The sequence below is a fragment of the Zingiber officinale genome, chromosome 6A (assembly GCF_018446385.1).
Source record: "Zingiber officinale cultivar Zhangliang chromosome 6A, Zo_v1.1, whole genome shotgun sequence".
Classification (NCBI taxonomy): Eukaryota; Viridiplantae; Streptophyta; class Magnoliopsida; order Zingiberales; family Zingiberaceae; genus Zingiber; species Zingiber officinale.
This window is the reverse complement of record NC_055997.1, coordinates 10,542,437-10,562,969: the sequence shown is the minus strand read 5'-3', so window position 1 is coordinate 10,562,969 and position 20,533 is coordinate 10,542,437. Positions and strand designations below refer to the sequence as shown.

General features: G+C 40.3%; 4 protein-coding genes across 7 annotated transcripts; 3 read left to right on the top strand and 1 right to left on the bottom strand.

Moving 5' to 3' along the window:
- The first annotated feature begins 2,337 nt into the window (after positions 1-2,337).
- LOC121995782 (eukaryotic translation initiation factor 1A-like) lies at positions 2,338-3,098 on the top strand. Its single transcript, XM_042549550.1, has one exon. It carries the CDS (start codon positions 2,415-2,417, stop codon positions 2,847-2,849), a length of 435 nt encoding a protein of 144 aa, XP_042405484.1. The 5' UTR covers positions 2,338-2,414; the 3' UTR covers positions 2,850-3,098.
- Positions 3,099-3,568: 470 nt separating this feature from the next.
- LOC121995780 lies at positions 3,569-7,978 on the bottom strand. 4 transcript variants are annotated; one of them, XM_042549549.1, is made up of 5 exons: positions 7,822-7,973; positions 7,134-7,335; positions 5,549-5,704; positions 5,192-5,350; positions 3,569-5,124 (listed from the first exon to the last, which is right to left on the bottom strand). In XM_042549549.1, exons 3-5 carry the CDS (start codon positions 5,688-5,690, stop codon positions 3,809-3,811), a joined length of 1,617 nt encoding a protein of 538 aa, XP_042405483.1. In that variant the 5' UTR covers positions 5,691-5,704; positions 7,134-7,335; positions 7,822-7,973; the 3' UTR covers positions 3,569-3,808. The 4 variants fall into 4 exon arrangements, with proteins under 4 accessions (XP_042405483.1, XP_042405481.1, XP_042405482.1 ...); XM_042549547.1 differs by having other exon boundaries at positions 5,549-5,696; XM_042549548.1 differs by having other exon boundaries at positions 7,134-7,978.
- Positions 7,979-8,818: 840 nt separating this feature from the next.
- Positions 8,819-12,598, top strand: LOC121995779 (LRR receptor-like serine/threonine-protein kinase RPK2). The gene has a single exon (XM_042549545.1). The coding sequence runs from the start codon at positions 8,954-8,956 to the stop codon at positions 12,278-12,280; it is 3,327 nt and encodes a 1,108-aa protein (XP_042405479.1). The 5' UTR covers positions 8,819-8,953; the 3' UTR covers positions 12,281-12,598.
- A 4,131-nt stretch (positions 12,599-16,729) lies between these two features.
- LOC121995777 (protein kinase PINOID 2-like) lies at positions 16,730-18,609 on the top strand. Its single transcript, XM_042549544.1, has 2 exons — positions 16,730-17,382; positions 17,456-18,609. Exons 1-2 carry the CDS (start codon positions 16,754-16,756, stop codon positions 18,354-18,356), a joined length of 1,530 nt encoding a protein of 509 aa, XP_042405478.1. The 5' UTR covers positions 16,730-16,753; the 3' UTR covers positions 18,357-18,609.
- The last annotated feature ends 1,924 nt before the right edge of the window (positions 18,610-20,533 follow it).

Here is a 20,533-nt window from a genome sequence, read left to right as displayed (position 1 = left end):
AGAAGCTACCCGGAGACAACACATACTTCCTCCTACTTTCATTGCAATCACGCAAATGAATCCAACTTATTTGTTGTCCTTGTTGTTTGTCTTATATGTTGAGTTTCAGAATGATGTTACGAAGACAATATGATGAAATTTGCAACCGAAATATAAACACATTTGATTTGATCGTAAGTTAATTTTTAAAACTAGCTCCAACAATAAACATTTAACATAATCTTACAAATTATCAAAATATAAGAGAGGGAATTTTAGCATACTCTGATAGCTAAAGAACTCTATCAATTAACAACAATTTATAAAAAACTGATAGCTAAAAAACTGAGATCTATCCCGTTCATTACTGCATAGGTCCAAACATGGCGCGGAAAAATATATTTCTTGATCAATCAGGAACAAAAACTTGGACTTTATTCTGCCGGTATAACATAGATGCAAAATTAATTTATAAAAATAAACTTTTACTGGCAATGAAGGGACGAGGATAGTGAGGAGTTACGCAAGCTAGTGAGGACTACGAGTTATGCTGCGCCTGTGAGAAGTTCCACTCCTTGCTACGATTCTGCACTTCAGATCGAAGCGATTCTATAGGGAGGGAGGAAGAGGAGGGCTTCTGCAAGGACTGGTGAGCGTCGGGAGGAAGAGGCACTAGGGCACAGCGTCGGGAGGAAGAGGCACTAGGGCACAGGGAGGGAGAAAGAGGCGCTAGGGCACAGGGAGGGATTGGGCGAGGGGGAATATTATGGCGAGTTGGTGCTAGCGTTGGGAGGAAGAGGATCGGCTGCGAGTTGGGGCTAGCGTCAGGAGGAAGTCTGGAGGAAGAGGATCTGTGACGAGTTGGGGCTAGCGTAGGCAGAGTCGTACCTGCGTTCGACGGGGCCTGAAGCACATACTAAAAAATGGCTCTTTTGCTATGGTAAATAATAATAAAGTTCAATTTATAAATAACATATATACTAAATATATAAATAAACTAAAAATAAATATATTACATCAATAAAAAGTTAATAAATATTTAAAATAATTATATAAATAATACTCGTCGAACTCTTTCTTTCTCAATTGATAACATTGATAGCCCATTTAGTATACCTTATAACACTGAGACCAATACGGTGATCGCAGGCAGTAGCAAGGCGACAAGTAATAACTACCATGCAATTAGGTTGCAATTCGCACAAGCGACTGAGGTAGCGTACGACATCCCTGTGCTAAGCAATTAGGTCATGTGAGCAAATTAAGGCCAACTGCTAGCTCGTATCGAGTGAGATAGCCATTGCGAGAATCGACACAATTAGGTCGCACAAACGATTCTTGTTGCACGATTAGGTTACAATTAGTGTCACGTTTTGCAAGACGAATAAGATGGTCAAAAAAGAAGATTATGATTACCTTTTTTTCCGTGGATCTGTGCCTTGGTAGAAAGAACGTCGGAGAAGAAATCGCGTGCAAAGAAGAACAATACCGGAGAAGAAATTACGTGCAAAGAAGAGTCATGCGTCATTGTATGCCTCGGAGCCATGATAATAGGTTTAACAACCATTTAGGGTCCATGTTTCTCAATTTTTTTAGTATAATTAAAAAAATGGGTCTTCATTGGGCTGGGCCCTGAGGCGGTTGCCTCTTTGGCCTCATGGAAGTTACGGCTCTGAGCGTAGGGAGCTAGGTCAGTCGGGAGGAAGAGGATCTGCGACGAGTTGGGGCCAGCATTGGGAGGAAGTTGGGAGGAAGATGATCTGCGGCGAGTTGGGGCCAGCATTGGGAGGAAGTTGGGAGGAAGATGATCTGCGGCGAGTTGGGGCCAGCGTCGGGAAGAAGTCGGGTGGAAGAGGATCTGCGGCGAGTTAGGGCAACGTCGGGAGCTAGGGCACCGCGGGGAGGAAGATGAGGGCACAACGTCAAGGTCTCGTGGCTAGAAGCAAATAAAAATATTGTGACGCGGACTTTACCACGAGGGCAATCCATAGCGATTCGTACATTTTAGTCTGCAGCATAGCCTCCCTGTATATATATATGATTTATGTATTATATATATTTTTTTATATCCATGAGATCAGATGGTTAAAGTAACGGATTTATCTAGTAACTTATAACGTATATGTAGTTAGATTAATGAATATTTTCGGACGGGACGTTTTTTGATTTTATTTCTTTATTTATTTTCGAGAGACGCGTGTTGAGGATTGGGAGCGACGTCGCCTTTTGATTTTTTGCCAAAATAAGTGAGGAATATAAATAAGTTGACGAAGGATCGTGCTTCAAGATTCGCGCAGACGCAGATCGACGGCCCTCCGCCCGCTTCGAGGAATATAAAATTAGGGCTGCGCGTAGGCGTCGACTTCACGCGATCCTTCAAGGCGAAGAAACGAAGCAGGGAAGGGGGAGATCGGCGCTAGGGTTTTGATCCAAGTATGCCGAAGAACAAGGGAAAGGGAGGGAAGAACCGGAAGAGGGGAAAGAACGAAGCCGACGACGAGAAGCGCGAGCTGGTCTTCAAGGAGGACGGCCAGGAGTACGCTCAGGTCCTCCGGATGCTCGGAAACGGCCGCTGCGAGGCGACGTGCATCGACGGATCGAAGCGCCTCTGCCATATCCGCGGCAAGATGCACAAGAAGGTCTGGATCGCCGCCGGGGACATCATCCTCGTCGGCCTCCGAGACTACCAGGACGACAAGGCGGACGTCATCTTCAAGTATATGCCTGACGAGGCCCGTCTCCTTAAGGCCTACGGTGAGCTCCCTGAGAACATCCGCCTCAACGAGGGCATCGGGGGGCTCGACGAGGAGGACGAGGGCGGTGCCGATGACTACATCGAGTTCGAGGATGAAGATATCGACAAGATCTAAGGTAGCAGTGTTCTCTCCTATCTGTTGATGAGATTTTCCTTATCGTCGTCTTAAATCCGCTTCTGGGAATTGGGTAATAACATATGTGTATGCTGTTAAGGTCTTGATTTCTGTGATAGCTGTCGGTCTTGAATAAGGTTATAGTTCTTGTTTGATGTGATGAATGGTGCTTGTATTTCACTCGAGTGGGCTGTAAAAATAACATCTTTGAACATCTTTAGTTTGATTGTTGCTCTACCCTTTTGAACATCTTTGGATGTTTCGCCCAGATCAAATTCAAGCTTCAAGTTTTCTGTTTGATGATTGAACATAAGCTCTAATACCTTGAGCTGTTCTTCCAAAAACTAATCTTTGAGCAATAAGTCGAGAAGAATGCTAGAAGAGCAAATGCTTGAATCCTTAAATTATCTAGCTGAAAAGATTTTTGCAATTTTCAACTTTTCTTTCAATCTCAAACAAGTTGATACTATTTTAATTTTTTCCCTATTTACCAAACAATACTTTAATGTCATGATATGAAAAATTACAAAGAAAATCTACACAAAAAAAACTTTAACAATACTACATTGCAAGAAACAGAGAGCATAGAACTCAAACAAACTAGTCTCCAATCAATGGTTCATTTTTCTATTAGGGAATTTAATACCCTTCGAAAGTAAAATTTCAGATCTGATATTTTTTAAAAAGATTTTGATGTGAAAAAGAGTTCAATTTAGATATGGCCTAAATTATTATATTATTCAAACTATTCTATTTTACAAATAAATTTGTTTAATTTTTATTTCTACTCTATCCAACTTTGATAAATAACATAAAAGTTATTCACAAACATTAAGTTCATTTACAACCTTTTAATCGCTAAATATTTAACTCAACCGCAATGATGACTACATTGCGACGAAGAGGAATTCAATTGTTACTCGCTCGAACCATGAGAGACGGGATCTAATTCTCATTTCTCATATGTCCTCTTTGCCAAATACCTCCTCAATCACATGAACTGTCGATAAGAACTCATCTTTCTCTGATCCACCACTGCTATAGCTCTTGTCCCAAGCTTGAAGGTCGCCATGACCGTTCAAAAACCCATCGGTCTGGTCGTCTTTGTAAACCAAGTTCACATCTTCTAATGGAAAACTACCAATAGGGTCCTCGAAACCAATCCCGTTGTGTGGGCCTTCAAACGATGTGCAAGATTCATCCTGGATATCGTAATCCGCAGATGGGGGCAACTTGCTCCCGGCGAGTTGCGTACCAGATGCAAAAGTCGATTCTTCTGCATCGATGTATCCTTCCGCATCACCACAGGAATATTTCTCATCATATGTATGCTTGTAACAGCGGTGATTCTCCGCGCAGTCAACTTCCTCGATTGTTTCCATTTCATCAAGGTCTTCATCATCGGCAACATCATCTTCTTCAGCTGAAACAGGTGACTCCACAGAATCTTCTTCTGATACAAATTCACCGTCGTCATTTTCTTGCAATTCTTCGTTATCGCTGTCAACGTGCAGTGGGTCCAACCTATTCTGGACAGCTCGCCTTCTGAGCATGAATACATTGAAGTAGTAGCTGACTACCTCTTTGCTACTTTTATCAGGAAAAAATAGAGGCATTTTATTCCAAAAGTTGTTGCCCAGTGAGGCAGGATTCAAAGACACAATTTCAGCAAAAAGTTGCTCCTCCTCTTCGGTCCAACTTTGAGCCACCACCTCACCCATATTGCCAAAACCCAACTGTTCAAATCTTTCCAGACCTATGTCTTGTTTGATCATTTCTCTTGATCTTGTAACATGCTGCCTCACACATCTGATCGAACCATCATCTATACAACTACAATCGACCTTGTGATGCAAGGCTGGGTCGTCTAAGGCAAGCAGAGAAGATTCTGGCATAGGCATTACCTGTGTCCCAAGCCATTTGTTGCTGTCGGTTTCAAAATTATGGTATGAAGAAGTTGTGATCGAGTTCCAATGAGAAGCACATTCAGAATCCCTCGATCGATTCTTCAATTCACAAGGCCGCCACGCTGGAATATCAGCCTGATGATTGCCACCAATAGCAACACGCTTCCGACTGAATCCATAATAAAGAGGCAAAAGTATCTCTTCAGAGCGATCAAAGTCAGATGCTCGACAGCCATATCCAGAAGAACCCAGACAGAAAGGTAGCCTGACAGGCAACTCTTGAGCAAAGCAATGGCTCTTTAATTCAGTAGGAAATTCCTCCGAATCAACAATCAGCAGCTGATGATCCTTTGAATCGTCAAAAACACCTAAAAGAACATGTTTTATAATCACACGTTCTCTTTGAATCATATTTTACATAGAACAACCAAGTACCTGGAGATAACTGGGCGGCACTGGTGCAAATTTCTTCAAAAGAACTCGATTGCAAATGCTGATCGACTTGTTTTAGACGCTTGCTTGCTTGTAAACAAGACTCACTATCTGAAGGACGCTTTTTGTCCTTATCCGATAAAGCAACTTCATTCGTATTGCCTGTCACCCACAGCAAGCAAGGGTTGCTACTGAGATCCACATTGATGATTATTGTATAGATGATCAACAGTCATATTTTTAAAATATTTGTAATAGATATGGAAATCATTCTAATTATATACAGAGCATAAGAAAAGTTAAGTGTTGTTTTCACTAATAAGCCCCAGAATTTGCAGATTAAGTACCGGCTCAAATTACCTGATGCTAGCCCCTCAGCAGACGCAAATCCATACACATAATCTTCAGAATATGGTGTAATTTGATCATCACAAGCAAGATGTCTTTCACTTAGACAAGCAAATTCGTTGGGAAAACAATTATCATCATGAACAAAAACCATTTTATCCTGCAGAACTTAAAGCAAAAGAACTATAAATAGACCACAAAATAGATAAAAAAAAATATTCTTAACATTTATGTGCGACCATAAAAGCCAAATAGATGAATGCACACAAAGAAAATATCAGTATTTTCCTAAGAAAAGAGTGGATTTTATGTCCCACGATTGACTTTAAGTGTGAAACTAAGTATATTATCAGCAAGATAAACCGCAGACTTGTCTAAAGAAAAAGCAGCAATTTTGTAATTGACAGGCTCAGGATTCAACTGTTTCAAAATTTCAACATCCACAACATACAAGATATAATAACCAATAAATTTAGGTAAAGAAAACATGATATCACATTGAAAAGTAAAGAAACATTTCATGTCAAAGGAAAAGAGTGGACTCTAATATCAAGTAGTTGGGTCTGTGTGTAACCAATACTACTGGCAGCAAGTCAAATACTATACTCATGCAGTTTTTAAATAAAAAGAGACATTGGTTTAGTTAGGGACAAGAAGTTTAATGTCCATAGCAACTTTTACAGTATTCCAGCTACATCCCAAATCAACACAAACAGAAATTTTCAACTTAGAATATTCAGCATTAAGCAACAGACTCCTCAAAACACAGTGATCATTTAGGAACTTTGCGTGTCACACAGAAGTTTTCAATATCTTTCATGAACTGAATGTCCTAGAACTACCAAAATAGAATACCACTATAATTACTAATCTTTTGTAATGTTACTATGTTGGATCATCCAGACCCAGTATACACTTCCACAGTTTCCCCTGGAAACAATTTTTAGTTTTGAATGTGAATTAGACAATTATGATCTTGCAATTACTGATACAAATCAGGCATAAGGATGTAACGATTTGGGCCTTTTTTGTGAAAATACCGAGTACCACAAAGGTTTTATTTGTGGGAAAAACTTGAAACCAAAAATTTAACTCCATTAGGGAAACCCACACTGACATGGAGGTTTTTGGTTAATAAAATGAATTGCAAATAAAGCTTCAACACATTAGATCCTCAATCAGTAGCAGATGTTTAACGATCAGAAGTTCAAGTGCAACTCGAAGCAAATTACACTTAAATAATGATAGAAATCCCTAAATGTCAATCATCTCAACATAAAGGAGTAGGTTCTCTAACTATTACATGAAGCTTAACTTATTGTATCAAATTTTCAATTCCAGCAATCGGGCACATCATGCCTTATATTTGAGGACTGCACAGTCACAACATCAAGTGACCAATGAAGTCCATGACTAGGAATGAAAGCGCATATAAAAAGGTAATGCATAATCGAGATGTCCTAGTTTAACTAACATGAAGCCATCGACATCAGTGTAAAGCTATGTCAGACAACTAAACATTGAATATTATATTTCATTTTCCAAGTACATGATTGAAATCATAGATGAAGACAGGAGCATTTGCTGTAATACTAACCATTAATGAGAAATCCAGCAAACGAGCTCGTGCGCTTCAGCTTGAAGTGGAATATACTACCACAATTAGAATGATAAAACAATTCTGATAAAATGAGGATGTGTCTCAACAGATAAGCAAGCTGAGGGGGATGAGATTTAACCAAAGTAATAAGTCAAATGAAGAAGTTCCTATTCCTGAATGAAGAGACCTGGCCGAGATCCTGAATCGTAATAATAAGATTGAATCACTAAAGGGGAGACCTTGAAAATCCAAAAGGAAATAAATTTACATAAAATTCTAGGAGATGAGTGAAGATATAACCACTACGGTTCGCTACCCGAAGCAAACTCTAAACTAAGATTTAGATCTCACAATTCAACAAGCGTTTTATGAAAAATCAATATGGGGCAAAGATAGGGACCTATCCAAACAACCTATTGACGAAACCGATTAGAAGATCGAGAAGAATTCGAGAGCAGATTAACGACAGAAACCCAAACCCTAGAAAGGATAACCCTAGATTCAGATCTTACCGACCAAGAAACCTATCCTGCAAAATCAAGTTGGGGGAAACATAGAAACCTAATCATACAACCTAATGACGAAACCGATTCGAAGATCGAGGAGAAATCGAGACCCGATCGGCCAACGGAAACGCAAACCCTAGAAATTATCGCGTGATTCGAACTAGGGACGAAATCAGTACCAATCGGAGGAGAGGAACAAGGGGAGATCGAATAGGGCGTCAATTATGGCGTTCGAGGGGGCGATTGGAGGCCGATCGGAATCGAAATCTGTGAAAATTTGGAACGGAAATAGAACGAAAAGGGCGAAAAGTCCTCCTCTCGTTTTTCCGATAAATAAATAAATAAATAATAATATTTTCGCGTCGGGCGATGAGGGCAGGACTCGTAGAAGCGTATCCAATTTACTAAAATGCCCTTTTACACGTGGTCAAAACATACACTATAAATCGGTCCTTAGTCAATCAAAAACGACGACTTCCACCTATTTTTTTAATTATTTTAAAAAATATTTATCAGTCACTGTTCAAAAACTAATAACCTTTTATATTTTAATTATAAAAAATTAAAAACATTTATTAAAATGGATTTAATTGTATCAGAAAATGAATGTAAGAATATCTTTTATTTATCAATCAATACAAAAAATGCTTAGAAATCTAAAACAAAATGCTCACGCCTCCGTGGCGCCGATGTTGTCGGCCACGTGTCATCAGCCCCTAATCCTTGTGGTTGACTGAATGACGTGAGAGTTGACCACTGTTATTGCGCGTCCACCGAATTGTGCCAGAATCGTGAATATTACCCGGATGCCACACTCACACGCCAAAATGCTCCGTACAGTGGGATCCACATACGCGCACTGTGGCTCAGAACGTGGGTATGGACGTATGAAGACTCCTTTTTAAAATGGTGATTGTGAATGTAGAGATAGAGATTAGAGCACGAGCAAGAAAGCAACCGTCCTGAATTGTTACATGTTGTGGCTTCCCCAGGAACGCGACCCATAGTAGTTGCTTACGGGGGCCTATAAAATCTATTGTTTATTGGGAGTACGGTTGTTGGTAACGATCAATGAGTATATTTAGAACATATGGAAAAGGATAAAAAGGTTGGCAGTGGCGAGTGGCGACGAGGAGATGACTCTTCGGCCTATGTCCTTGGAATTTCACCAAATTACAATTTGGTCCTCGTCCTCTTCTTCATCACTCCCCCTTTCTCTCTCTCTGCTTCGCTCGAGAGTGTGAAAAAACTAGGGTTTGGGTGTTTTTTTAATATCCTTCTCGTGCGACGAGATCTCCGATTCCGCAAACGATGCGCCGGCCGCCGGCTTTGCTCCGCCGCTGGGTGTGTCTTTCCTCTCTATTCTGGTTCCTTCTTCTCCTCCTCCCACTGGGAACCTTTGCCAGCTCGGTTGAAATAGAAGCGCTGCTCCAGTTTAAGGCTTCCGTTACCTCCGACCCTGCCGGGGTTCTCGCTCTCTGGTCTGAATCTAGCGGTTCTGGCCACTGCGAGTGGCCTGGCGTCTCCTGCGACGAAAGATCCAGAGTAGTGGCGCTCAACATCTCAAGCCAAGGTGGAGGCGGCGCGGGGTTTGCCTCCTGTTCCCGTTCAGGACCGTTCTGGAAGCGCTGCCCGGATCCTGCGCGGCGGCTCGGTGGGAAGCTGAGCCCTGCTGTGGGCGTACTGGCAGAGCTTAGAGTGCTTTCCTTGCCGTTCAATGCCTTCGGTGGGGTGATCCCTGGCGCGATCTGGGAGTTGGAGAAGCTCGAAGTGGTCGTTCTCGAAGCTAACTCGTTCTCCGGCTTCCTGCCGTCGAAGTTCCCACCTGCTTTGAGGGTGCTAAACCTGGCTTCGAATTTGATCGGTGGTGAGATTCCTGTTTCTCTTTCTAGTAATGCTGATTTGGAAACAGTAGATCTCTCTGGCAACCAACTCAATGGCACCATCCCTGGTTTTCTCACCAGTTTTGTTGGCCTCAGAGAGCTTTATCTGTCGTTTAATCAGCTTGGTGGTACGATCCCAGTTGAACTCGGGAGTGGTTGCCGTAATCTGCAGCATTTGGACCTTTCCGGCAATCTTCTGGTTGGTAGCATTCCTCGTAGCTTGGGAAATTGTGGTGAGCTTCAGTCGCTCATTTTATCAGCCAATCTTTTGGATGATGCCATCCCTCTAGAGTTTGGTCGATTGAGAAAGCTTCAAGTTTTGGACGTTTCAAGGAACTCTCTTAGTGGGCCTGTGCCTGTTGATCTCGGAGGATGCCTGGAATTATCTGTTCTTGTGCTTTCTAACCCTTACAATCCAACAATCTTGTCTGAAATTTTGAGCTATGCTGACAGTGAGGAGTTCAATTATTTCCAAGGTAAGCTCGCTGAAAACATTACAATGCTGCCAAAACTTAGAGTGTTATGGGCACCAAAGGCAATGCTCGAGGGAGAGATACCCAACAGTTGGGGTGCTTGCAAGAGCTTAGAAATGGTTAATTTGGGAGAAAATATTTTTACTGGGGGAATCCCAAAAGCTTTTGGCCAATGCCACAATCTTAAGTTTCTTAATCTGAGCTCAAACAAGCTGTCTGGTTTGATTTATCGGGATCTTCCCGTGCCTTGTATGGATATTTTTGACATAAGTGGGAATTTTCTTTCTGGTTCCATTCCAACCTTTAATTTGAAATCTTGTCCTATTTCTCACTTGCCACCGGATGGCCTAGCTTCTGGCTATTCTTCATTCTTTTTTTATAGAACAAAGGTTAGAATCTCATTGACGATTGGTCATGATATTACAGTTTTTCATAATCTTTGCCAGAATAAGTTTACTGGCGGTTTGCCATCTTTACCACTTTTGACTGACAGATTAAGCCAGGCAGTCTATTCTTTCTTAGTGAATGATAATAATATCTCTGGGCCGCTGGATGATGTGGCATTTCATAAATGCAATGAATTGAAAGGAGCAATCATAGATCTGAGTAATAACTGGATTTCTGGACAACTCCCTTCAGAAATTGGTTCTACATTCCTTTCACTTGTGGTTCTTAATGTTTCTGGTAATCAGATCACTGGTGTGATTCCTCAAGATATTGGGCTGTTGACTAATGTTGTTCGTTTAGATTTCAGCAGAAACCTTTTCCACGGTGAGATTCCCCCAACGTTTGAGAATTTGGAGCATTTGCAGTATCTCTCACTGCAAAAGAACAATCTTACAGGGAGCATCCCAACTGGTTTTGCTCAGTTGCATGATCTCGAGGTTTTAGATCTTTCTTCTAATTGTCTGTATGGGGAAATTCCAAGAAGCATTTTAAGCCTGAAGAATCTTAGCATTCTTCTTCTTGATAATAACAATCTTTCTGGAAAAATTCCGATTGGTTTGGCTAGCATGCCATCTCTGTCAATGGTGAATGTGTCATTCAACAATTTGTCTGGATCATTACCAAACAATGCCAGTGTATTGACATGTGACAGTATCCTAGGAAACCCTTTGATCAAGTATTGTCCTGTAAAGTCTCTCTCTATTACACCATCTGGATGGCAGGGGCACAGTGCACAAGATTCTACTGATTCTTCATCTGCAAGTCCATCAAACAATAATAACAAGACTGCTTTTAGTAACATTGAGATTGCCTCAATAGCATCAACTGCAGCCATTGTTTCTGTCCTTTTAACTTTGATTGTCGTCTACATATACACAAGAAAATGTGCCCCGAGATTTGCTGCTCGATCTTCAAGAAGTAGAGAAGTCACGCTTTTCACAGACATTGGCGTTCCAATTACATTTGAGACAGTTGTGCGTGCTACTGGCAACTTTAATGCAAGCAATTGTATAGGACATGGAGGCTTTGGTGCAACTTACAAAGCAGAGATTTCACCTGGAGTGTTGGTGGCTATAAAAAGGCTTTCCATAGGAAGATTTCAAGGATTACAACAGTTCCATGCTGAGATCAAGACACTTGGGAGACTGCGGCACTCAAATCTTGTTACTTTAATAGGGTACCATCTCAGTGAGGAAGAAATGTTTCTCATTTACAACTACTTATCAGGCGGAAATCTTGAGAGGTTTATACAAGGGAGGCACAAAAGAGCTGTTGATTGGAGAGTACTGCACAAAATTGCTCTGGACATTGCATGTGCACTTGCTTACCTGCATGATCATTGTGTACCTCGCATTCTCCACAGAGATGTTAAACCAAGCAACATTTTGTTAGACAATGAATGCAAAGCGTATCTTTCTGATTTTGGTTTGGCAAGGCTTCTGGGGAACTCAGAGACACATGCTACTACTGGTGTGGCTGGAACATTTGGTTATGTTGCTCCAGAGTATGCAATGACTTGCCGTGTTTCTGATAAGGCTGATGTATACAGCTATGGTGTGGTGCTGATGGAATTGATATCAGACAAGAAAGCCTTGGATCCGTCATTTTCTCCATATGGGAATGGCTTTAATATTGTTGCTTGGGCTTGCATGCTTCTCCGTGAGGGACGGGCTCGTGAGTTCTTCATGGAAGAACTCTGGGAAATTGGGCCTCACGATGATTTGGTGGAAACATTGCATCTAGCCATCATGTGTACAGTTGATTCACTTTCGACAAGGCCAACAATGAAGCAAGTTGTTCAGCGGTTAAAGCAGCTCCAACCTCCTACTTTCTAGAGCAAATATACCTGCATAATTAACCCCGTCATAGTAATTACATTTCAAATTTCAGGTGGTCCTTTTTTCTAATCACCTTCATGAATAGTTTATCAATCTTAAATTTAGTCCTTTAGGTGATGATGTTGGCTGATTTAGTTGCGAAGACAGAGAGAGTCAGTTGTATATTGACCAGATTGATTCAAGATATATCACTGTAGACTTTGTATAGTTTGTTCGGTATTTTCTCCATGTCCATGACAGTCAAGGTATGCCTTTCTTTCACACTTTTTAACTAGTCTACTGATTTCAAGAGAACGATCGTGTTGGTATTATAAAGTTCCTTTGGCAATTCTTTTTACCTGTCCATCTACCTAATTCAATGTAACAGGAACTGATTAATCTTTGGCCACCTTTGTTTTACTTTGTTTCATTGCATAATCCAATTGTTTCATTTCCTTACTTGGAAAGAAAATTCTGATAATTGTTATGGACACAGCGCACACGATTCATAGATATTATTTAAGTGAAACTAGTTTGTGCTGCAAGACTGCTCACGAAGTGGCACAAAGAGCATAGGCAAACATTTTCTACTTCGCACGCAGCATTTTAATTAGATGTTTGGTGCTACAGACTATCTTATGGAAGTTTCACTTGTACCAAGATAGACTCCCAGTCCTTGACAGTGTTGTCTTTAGAGTAACATTGTACATAATTTCTTTTAGTATTTGAGTTTTACTCATTAAATTTTAATGTGGATTAAGGCATTATTTTTTTTGGTAGGTTCTTTTCTTTAGGAGAATAAAATCATTAAGGCAGTTTTTTAAATGTGTCTTGTTTTCAGTTAGGAGATTTATCTCAAGTTTCAGCTAATCCGTTCTAGTTATAAAATTGTTCTATTAGTTCATTTCTAACTTTGCTTGGGTTGAAATATTTAAAATGGGCCTACAATATATAATTACAATTAACCAAGCTGGGTAACACTATACTATAGTAAATTAGGAAGCACCTGCGACAGTTGTCTGGGAGACAACTAAATGTCTTTATCATTGCACCATGAGCTGGGGGCTTTAAAATGGGCCTACAAGACCCTTATGGTATTCATCTTTCAATTTTTCAAATTAATAATATTATGCCTCATTAATTCTGAGCTCTTTATGGGTTGTTCCTGGAGGTGTTTCAAGGGTTTTTGTGTTTTTTAGTGATAGTTCGTCTCTCAAATTCTTTGCCATATGATACGGCATTAATTGTATGTTTACATTAGAATTTTATTGTAATAAAAAGTGATTATGTTTTTCGGGTTATATAAAGGGAGGTGAATTATAGAGTTAATTTATAATTGACCATCAAGTGATTAAGTACAATCTGTTTTTGGATTATATAAAGGGAGGTGAATTGCAGTGTCAATTTATAATGGACAGTCAGGTGATTAAGGGGTGGAAGGAATTTTTCTCCGTGAGTTTGTGTCAGTTGAAAATTAATCTGTTTTATTATAGTAAATTTGTCACAGCATTTTAATAGGGATTATATTACAACTCTATAACTGAGAAGTGTAAATGATTTTTTCCCCTCAATTTGTCTGCTTTTATATCTTGCCATTTCCGTATGAATCAGGTGTAGCTATGAACGTGATTCATCCCTAAGCACTTAGACTGGATAGTTTCATCTAAGGGGTTTTAAGAGTTCAATTCTTGCCTTGACCAAGCTCTTTTTCAACCCCAGACGGAGCCATTGTCAACACGCAGAGCTACCCAGCGTGATGAGACTAGAAACTCACTCTCAACCCAATTGATCCCAACAGGAACAACATAAAAAAACTACTGACAATAATTTAGAAAGAGAAACACTTGCATTGAATTAGCCTGACAAGAACACAATTACCTCTGATTGATTTTAGTAGAATTTTTAAACTAATTTATCTAATCTATGCCCATGCTCCTTATTAAAAAAAATAAAATCAGGTAACACTAAATTTGAGGTGATCCGTTTAGTTTCATAGAATTTTTTCATCTACTGAAATCGGACTGTTCGATTCAACAGAATTGATCAAAATTTTCTATTAAAATTAAATCCACTGAACATAAAATATCAATTAATTTGATTTTGTACCGAATTAATTAAAATTTTATTCTGTTTTAATTTAAAAATATTATTTTATTTAATTAATAATATTTTTAAATAAAAATAAATTAATTAATATTTTTATCCTATGTATGTGATTTAACTGAATTATAAAATTTAAAATTGAAATAAAAAAGAATTAATCAAAAAATAAATCGAATATTTAAAAAAAGTTAAAATTGAATTAACTAACTGAATAGTTAAATCCGATCAGTTCGAATAATTTGATTTTATCAAATTTTTATTTATATGTAATCAGTTGTCAAGTAAATCAAGAACCGTTAGAATTAATTAAATTTGATTTATTTTATTTATATGGCTTCGATATCTCATAATTGCATGTTTTATTTTAGAAAGAAAATTTTTACAAATATGTTAGAGGATCAAATTATGGATGTATGGATAATAACCTCTTATTTAACATGGCAAAAAAATGATCCACTCGTTCTGCTCCAGCCAATCTATCTCTAAGTGAATATGGAAGAGATAAATTATTAGTGACTATTAGTCATTAGTATAATAACCAAGACATAAGGAAAGACATATTTGGACATGTCAAGTTTCAACCTCATGATCTAATATAGTAACACTTTATATCTTAAGGACAATTGCTCCTTATTCAAGGTAGTAAAAGGCTAATACAATCATCCCAATGTCCCCACCAATTCGTCTCAGGATCAATACGAAAGAAGTAAATCAGACGGTTATTAATTTTTAGAATAGTGACTAGCACATAAAGGAAGATAAATATTTATCTTGATTTTATCGAGATTTAAACTCTAAATTTTATGATGACTATACCTCATGTTAATCATTATATTATCCCAAATGAACCAACTGCTCCTTATTCAAGAACCAATGGATGCAATACCTTGAATTTCATCAACTGGTATCGATGCCGAAGATATTGAATCCAAATTGTCTGAACACATACACAGTTCAGAGTCTAAATGCAACCAGAGCACAGGAGCACACAAAAAAATGGACAGAATGGGGCATGGAATTGGTGGGTGAGGGAGCAAAGCCTGCAACCAGTGATGGGGTCTTCAACCTTTCCGAGGCCCTTTGCTTCCCTCGTTTTCTGACATAAATGAAAAAAAAACACAGTTGATAATACATTCAGTCATCTCCCTAGGAACACAGCAAATATTTACTCCAAATCTTGAATCGGATCAGATCCACTAACACCAACAAAAACAATATCCATTTAAATTACAAGAACATGAACATTTGAACCATTTCTGAGTTGGTAAATCTTAGGTGGAACAGGTCTTAATTTGCATGCATGACCATGCATAAAGAAGCATGGTTGTCCCTAAGGTAAGTGGTGAGACGGACTTTGCAGACAATGAATGTTTGAATCATCATCCAGAGGGCGTTATACCATCTATCCTGTTCGATTTATCAAGATTAGTAAAAACTTTTTATGAGTCTAATCAATTATCTTCAGAATTAATTGAATCCTAGTGACTAAATACTGAATTCTAAAAAAAAATGAAGCATGGTTTCCAGTTTGTTTGTTACTAATGGTTTCATTCTCAGCAATGATCTTGTATCTTGAACCACCAAGGTGTGCTTACCATAGCCTTGGGCTATTATATTTTACAATCCTATTAATTCCGGAATAAACCATCCAGTTCTATGTTTTATCCACCGAGTAAATTAAAAAAAGTACGGGACGAACGTTGATGAGAGAAATGTCAAGTCTCTTGCCACCCACGAGGATATTAAATTCTCCTCTGTGATTCCGGAATTGGAGACCAGATTTGACTTCTGAACATGCAAATTATTTGATAACTTAATGTTCAACGAATAAGAAAACAATATAAATAAAATATTATATAGTAATTCAATGATCAACGGCATGAAACTAAAATTGAAATTTGAATTCAGTTTGATTCGATTTAATTATATATATATATATATATTTTAACTTCGTGGATGCCCATTCTTATAACCTACACAAACCAAAACAGCCCCACATTCATGTCTTAAATTCAGTGGCTTGTTTGATTGGAGTTCTACAAGTAAATGAATTCACATGTCCTATGAAGCTTATCAAGAGATTAAGTTAAAAGCAAGAAAAGGCAATTAAAAAAAAAAAAAAAAAGAAAGAGATAAAGAGGTGGAGTATTTAATTTGTGGCACGGGTTCCGCATGCACATCAAATCCTCTTTGCTTTTTCCAATTAATCAGAGAGATTAAAATGGAAATTAACATTAAAAAGACTTTTTGGAAGAAAAGTACCTGTGGATGAATGATTTTACCGTAATGCCCTCGGAAGCCACGCTCTTTGGCTCTTGCAGTCTTGCTTTATATATGTACCTGAGAAAGAGGTAAACTGTGGGGCTGTAGGATTGCGTCTCCCAATCCATGCACTCCGCTCCGCTGTCTCGCCAACTCAACATGGAGGCCGCCGCCGCCATTGGCCTCGATGACTCCGACCGCGACAGCATCCGTTCCTCTTTCAGCACCGCCATCGACTCCCGCCGCAGCTGGATCAGCGACATCAGCTTCGGCAGCTCCAGCTCCGTCTCTGTACGGTCCTACTTCGGCGCCGGCGACAGCGGCGGGACTGGCCTTCACCACCCGAAGCTGAAGCCTCACAAGGCGAACCAGGCCGAGTGGGAGGCCATCCGACGCCTCCGCGCCGCCTCCTCTGGCCAAGTCCGCCTCGAACACTTCCGCCTCCTGCGCCGCCTCGGCAGCGGCGACCTCGGCAACGTGTACCTGTGCGAGCTCCGCGCCCCCGCTCAGGTGGCCTGTCTCTACGCCATGAAGGTGGTTGACCGCGAGGCTCTCGCCTTCCGCAACAAGCTCCATCGTTCGGAGGTCGAGAAGGAGATCCTCCGCACTCTCGACCACCCTTTCCTCCCCACTCTCTACGCCGACTTCGAGGCCGCCCATTACTCCTGCCTCCTTATGGAGTTCTGCCCTGGCGGCGACCTCCACGTCCTCCGCCAGCTCCAGCCCGGCCGCCGCTTCCCTATCTCCTCCGCCAAGTAAATTTTCCCGAATCTCCCTCTTGTAATGGCCGCTGGAGCATTTTGACAAACAACTTTCCTGCATTCCCAGATTTTACGCGGCGGAGACGCTGTTGGCGCTGGAGTACCTCCACATGATGGGAGTTGTCTACCGAGATTTGAAGCCGGAGAACGTCCTCGTGAGGGACGATGGCCACATCATGCTCTCCGACTTCGATCTCTCCCTCAAGTGTGACGTCGTCCCCAAACTCCACATGATGCAACGCCTCACCACCGGCAGCAAGCTCCCGGCGAAGACCTCTACCGCCTCCTGCGTGCCGCCCATGCAACCCGTTCTCTCCTGCTTCTACGGCGGCGACAAAAAGGCAAAGCGGGCGGCGCCGAGAAAGAACCCCGCCGCGGACGACAGGGAACGCGAGGACGACGACGAGGAGGAGCAGATCGAGGTCGATCCGGAGCTGATAGCCGAGCCGATCGCGGCGCGATCGAAGTCATTCGTGGGCACGCACGAGTACCTCGCGCCGGAGGTGATATCCGGCGGTGGCCACGGCAGCGCCGTCGACTGGTGGGCGCTCGGCGTGTTCCTCTACGAGATGATCTACGGGCGGACCCCGTTCAAGGGCGACGACAACGAAAAAACCCTCGTCAACATCCTCAAGCAGCCGCTCTCCTTCCCCCCGTCGCCACCCGCAACAGACCTCAACAAGTACCCGGAAGACATGGCCGACGCCCGAGATCTGATGGCGAAGCTCCTGGCGAAGAACCCCAAGAAGCGCATAGGGAGCACCAAGGGCTCCGCCGAGATCAAGCGGCACGACTTCTTCAAGACCATCAACTGGGCTCTCATCAGGTCGGTAACCCCACCGGAGGTGCCCAGAAACAGATCAAAGAGCAGCAACAGACCCCCTCAGGCGGTGCCGCAAAAGCTGAGCAACAAAAAGCAAAGCGATCACGAGCCTCCCGAAACCCCTCACTACATCGATTACTTCTAACTAACCGCCACGACTCCAGCTAGGCTGGCACTCTCCTGCCCGGTGTACATTTTCGTAATTTCACATCCTGTGGAAATTTTAGTTCGCCCTCTAAAATTTAACTTAATTCGACTTGGTACCTACGCGATCAAATTAAAAACTTTAGAGGGAGAATTAAAATTTCCGTCTCTGCTCTTAATGTCTCTCTGATCTCTTTTGGTTGCTTTGTGGTCTTCCTTTTGACCTGTGAGCTATCATTGTGGTGGTCTCCCTTTTGGTGAACTCGTAGGCTTTTCAAGTTTCATATTTTTTGACCATATTACAAAGGACCAAATGTGTTTATTTAGAAGCCCAAGGGGGTTTTGCGTCAAATGATAAGATAATTAATCGATCCGAAGAGCTGCATAGGTGAACCCATTTAATCCAAATGATCGATCCAGCAGAGAATATATGCCATGATGCCGGCTATGGTGCGTTGGATTTTGCCACTCTATTGACAAAATGGGAAGAAAATGAATATATTTCCAATCTTGCATTTTTCAATCTCTAACTCTTGAGTGAGTGGGCAAAGCATTCGAATGATGAAGTGCAATGGATTGTTGCTTTGGCTGGGTTCATGATGGGAAACTACTTACAAGGCCATCATTAGTTGCACCAATTGAAGTCCACTCGTCCAAACTAAGATGTAATTAGGACTAATCTTACTGTATAATTAATAATTTAAATCCATTAATAATCCTCTCTCAATTAATTTGGTGAAATACAAAATTAAATTATGTTAATGTCTTTTTTTTCTTTCAAAATTTATTAATAATTTTAACTTCTCATTCTTCTTAAAGCAACGACACATATCCTATTTTTACTGTCTGCATCTCTTATTCTTGCCGTCTTAATCTTCATTGGCTTTTTATCGTTCTCTCCTCCTATTCTCTCTAATTTTTACTATAACTTTTTCCTTATTATTTTTATATCACAACACATCAGTCATTTATTTTGACTTTTTTGTATATCGATATAGCTTCATTAATCTATTTATATCTCATTGATTATTCAATAAAAAACACAACCGTATCTATCTATCTTTATATCCCATCGATTCTTCTGATGATATAAGACATATTCACTACATAATTTGAAGTATGATTAATAACATAAATTTTACTTTATTTTTGAATTAAGATTTTTATAGATTAAATCATACTAGTATTGAATAATATCGTTTAATTACTTAATAATAAATATTTATTTTATATAATTTATACATATTTATGTGTTATATTATGGACGTAACGCGTGTGTCATATGGCTAATTAGAATTATAAGTGCTCATGACTCTTCCTTAATGATCCATGATACTCTTTATGGACCCTTGTTTTTCTTTTTTTGTTTTTTTTGTTATTCTTTTACATGGTTTATGGCATCATGATTTTGCAAGGTTAGTGGACCAGAATTGGGCCTCTGATTAAAGTAGTTGGGTACGTTTATGCCCAAAGAGCCTGGTGTTTGTTTGGACATTCTCGATTAAACGTGAGACCACGCCTGCATTTGATTATTCGAAAGATTAGTTGTGTTGTGAAACATTGTGGTTGTTTTTTTTTTTTTACACTTGGGCTAAGGTGCTGTAGTTAGACCTCCAAATATGGATCTCAGGTGATACGGCGATAAGAGGCTATCTGGCACGAGTTAATGATCACGATGTAAGTTAAAGTTAAGACGGTCAACACCAAAGCTTAAGCGAGGCTTAGCTGCATCTGGAGGGGAAGTGATTGATCGGCCGATCGGAGGTTCCCTTATCCGATCGGCCATCTTAGTATGCGAATATAGTTAACCCGATCGGCAGGAAAACAAGATAAGCGAGCTGGGAGCCTAAGCCGAGCAGGGCACCCGTCCGGCTCAGAGAAGGGCATTGACATTATATATAATGAATCGATAAAATAATAGAAGAAAAAACAACGGATAATTAATAAAGGAGGAAGAAAACCAAATAAAATACTCTATCTATCATTAAATGAGAAGAAGATAAGACCAAGACATCCTCTGTCAGTAATCAATAATATTAAACAAGAGAATATGGAAGGTCCCCCGAAAAGGTATAAAAAGGGGATACCAGGTATGATGAAAGACATAAAAATTTTTTATCCTGAGTACTTACTATTTTCCTCTCTTGTTTATGTTTCTGACTTGAGTGCAACGCCAGG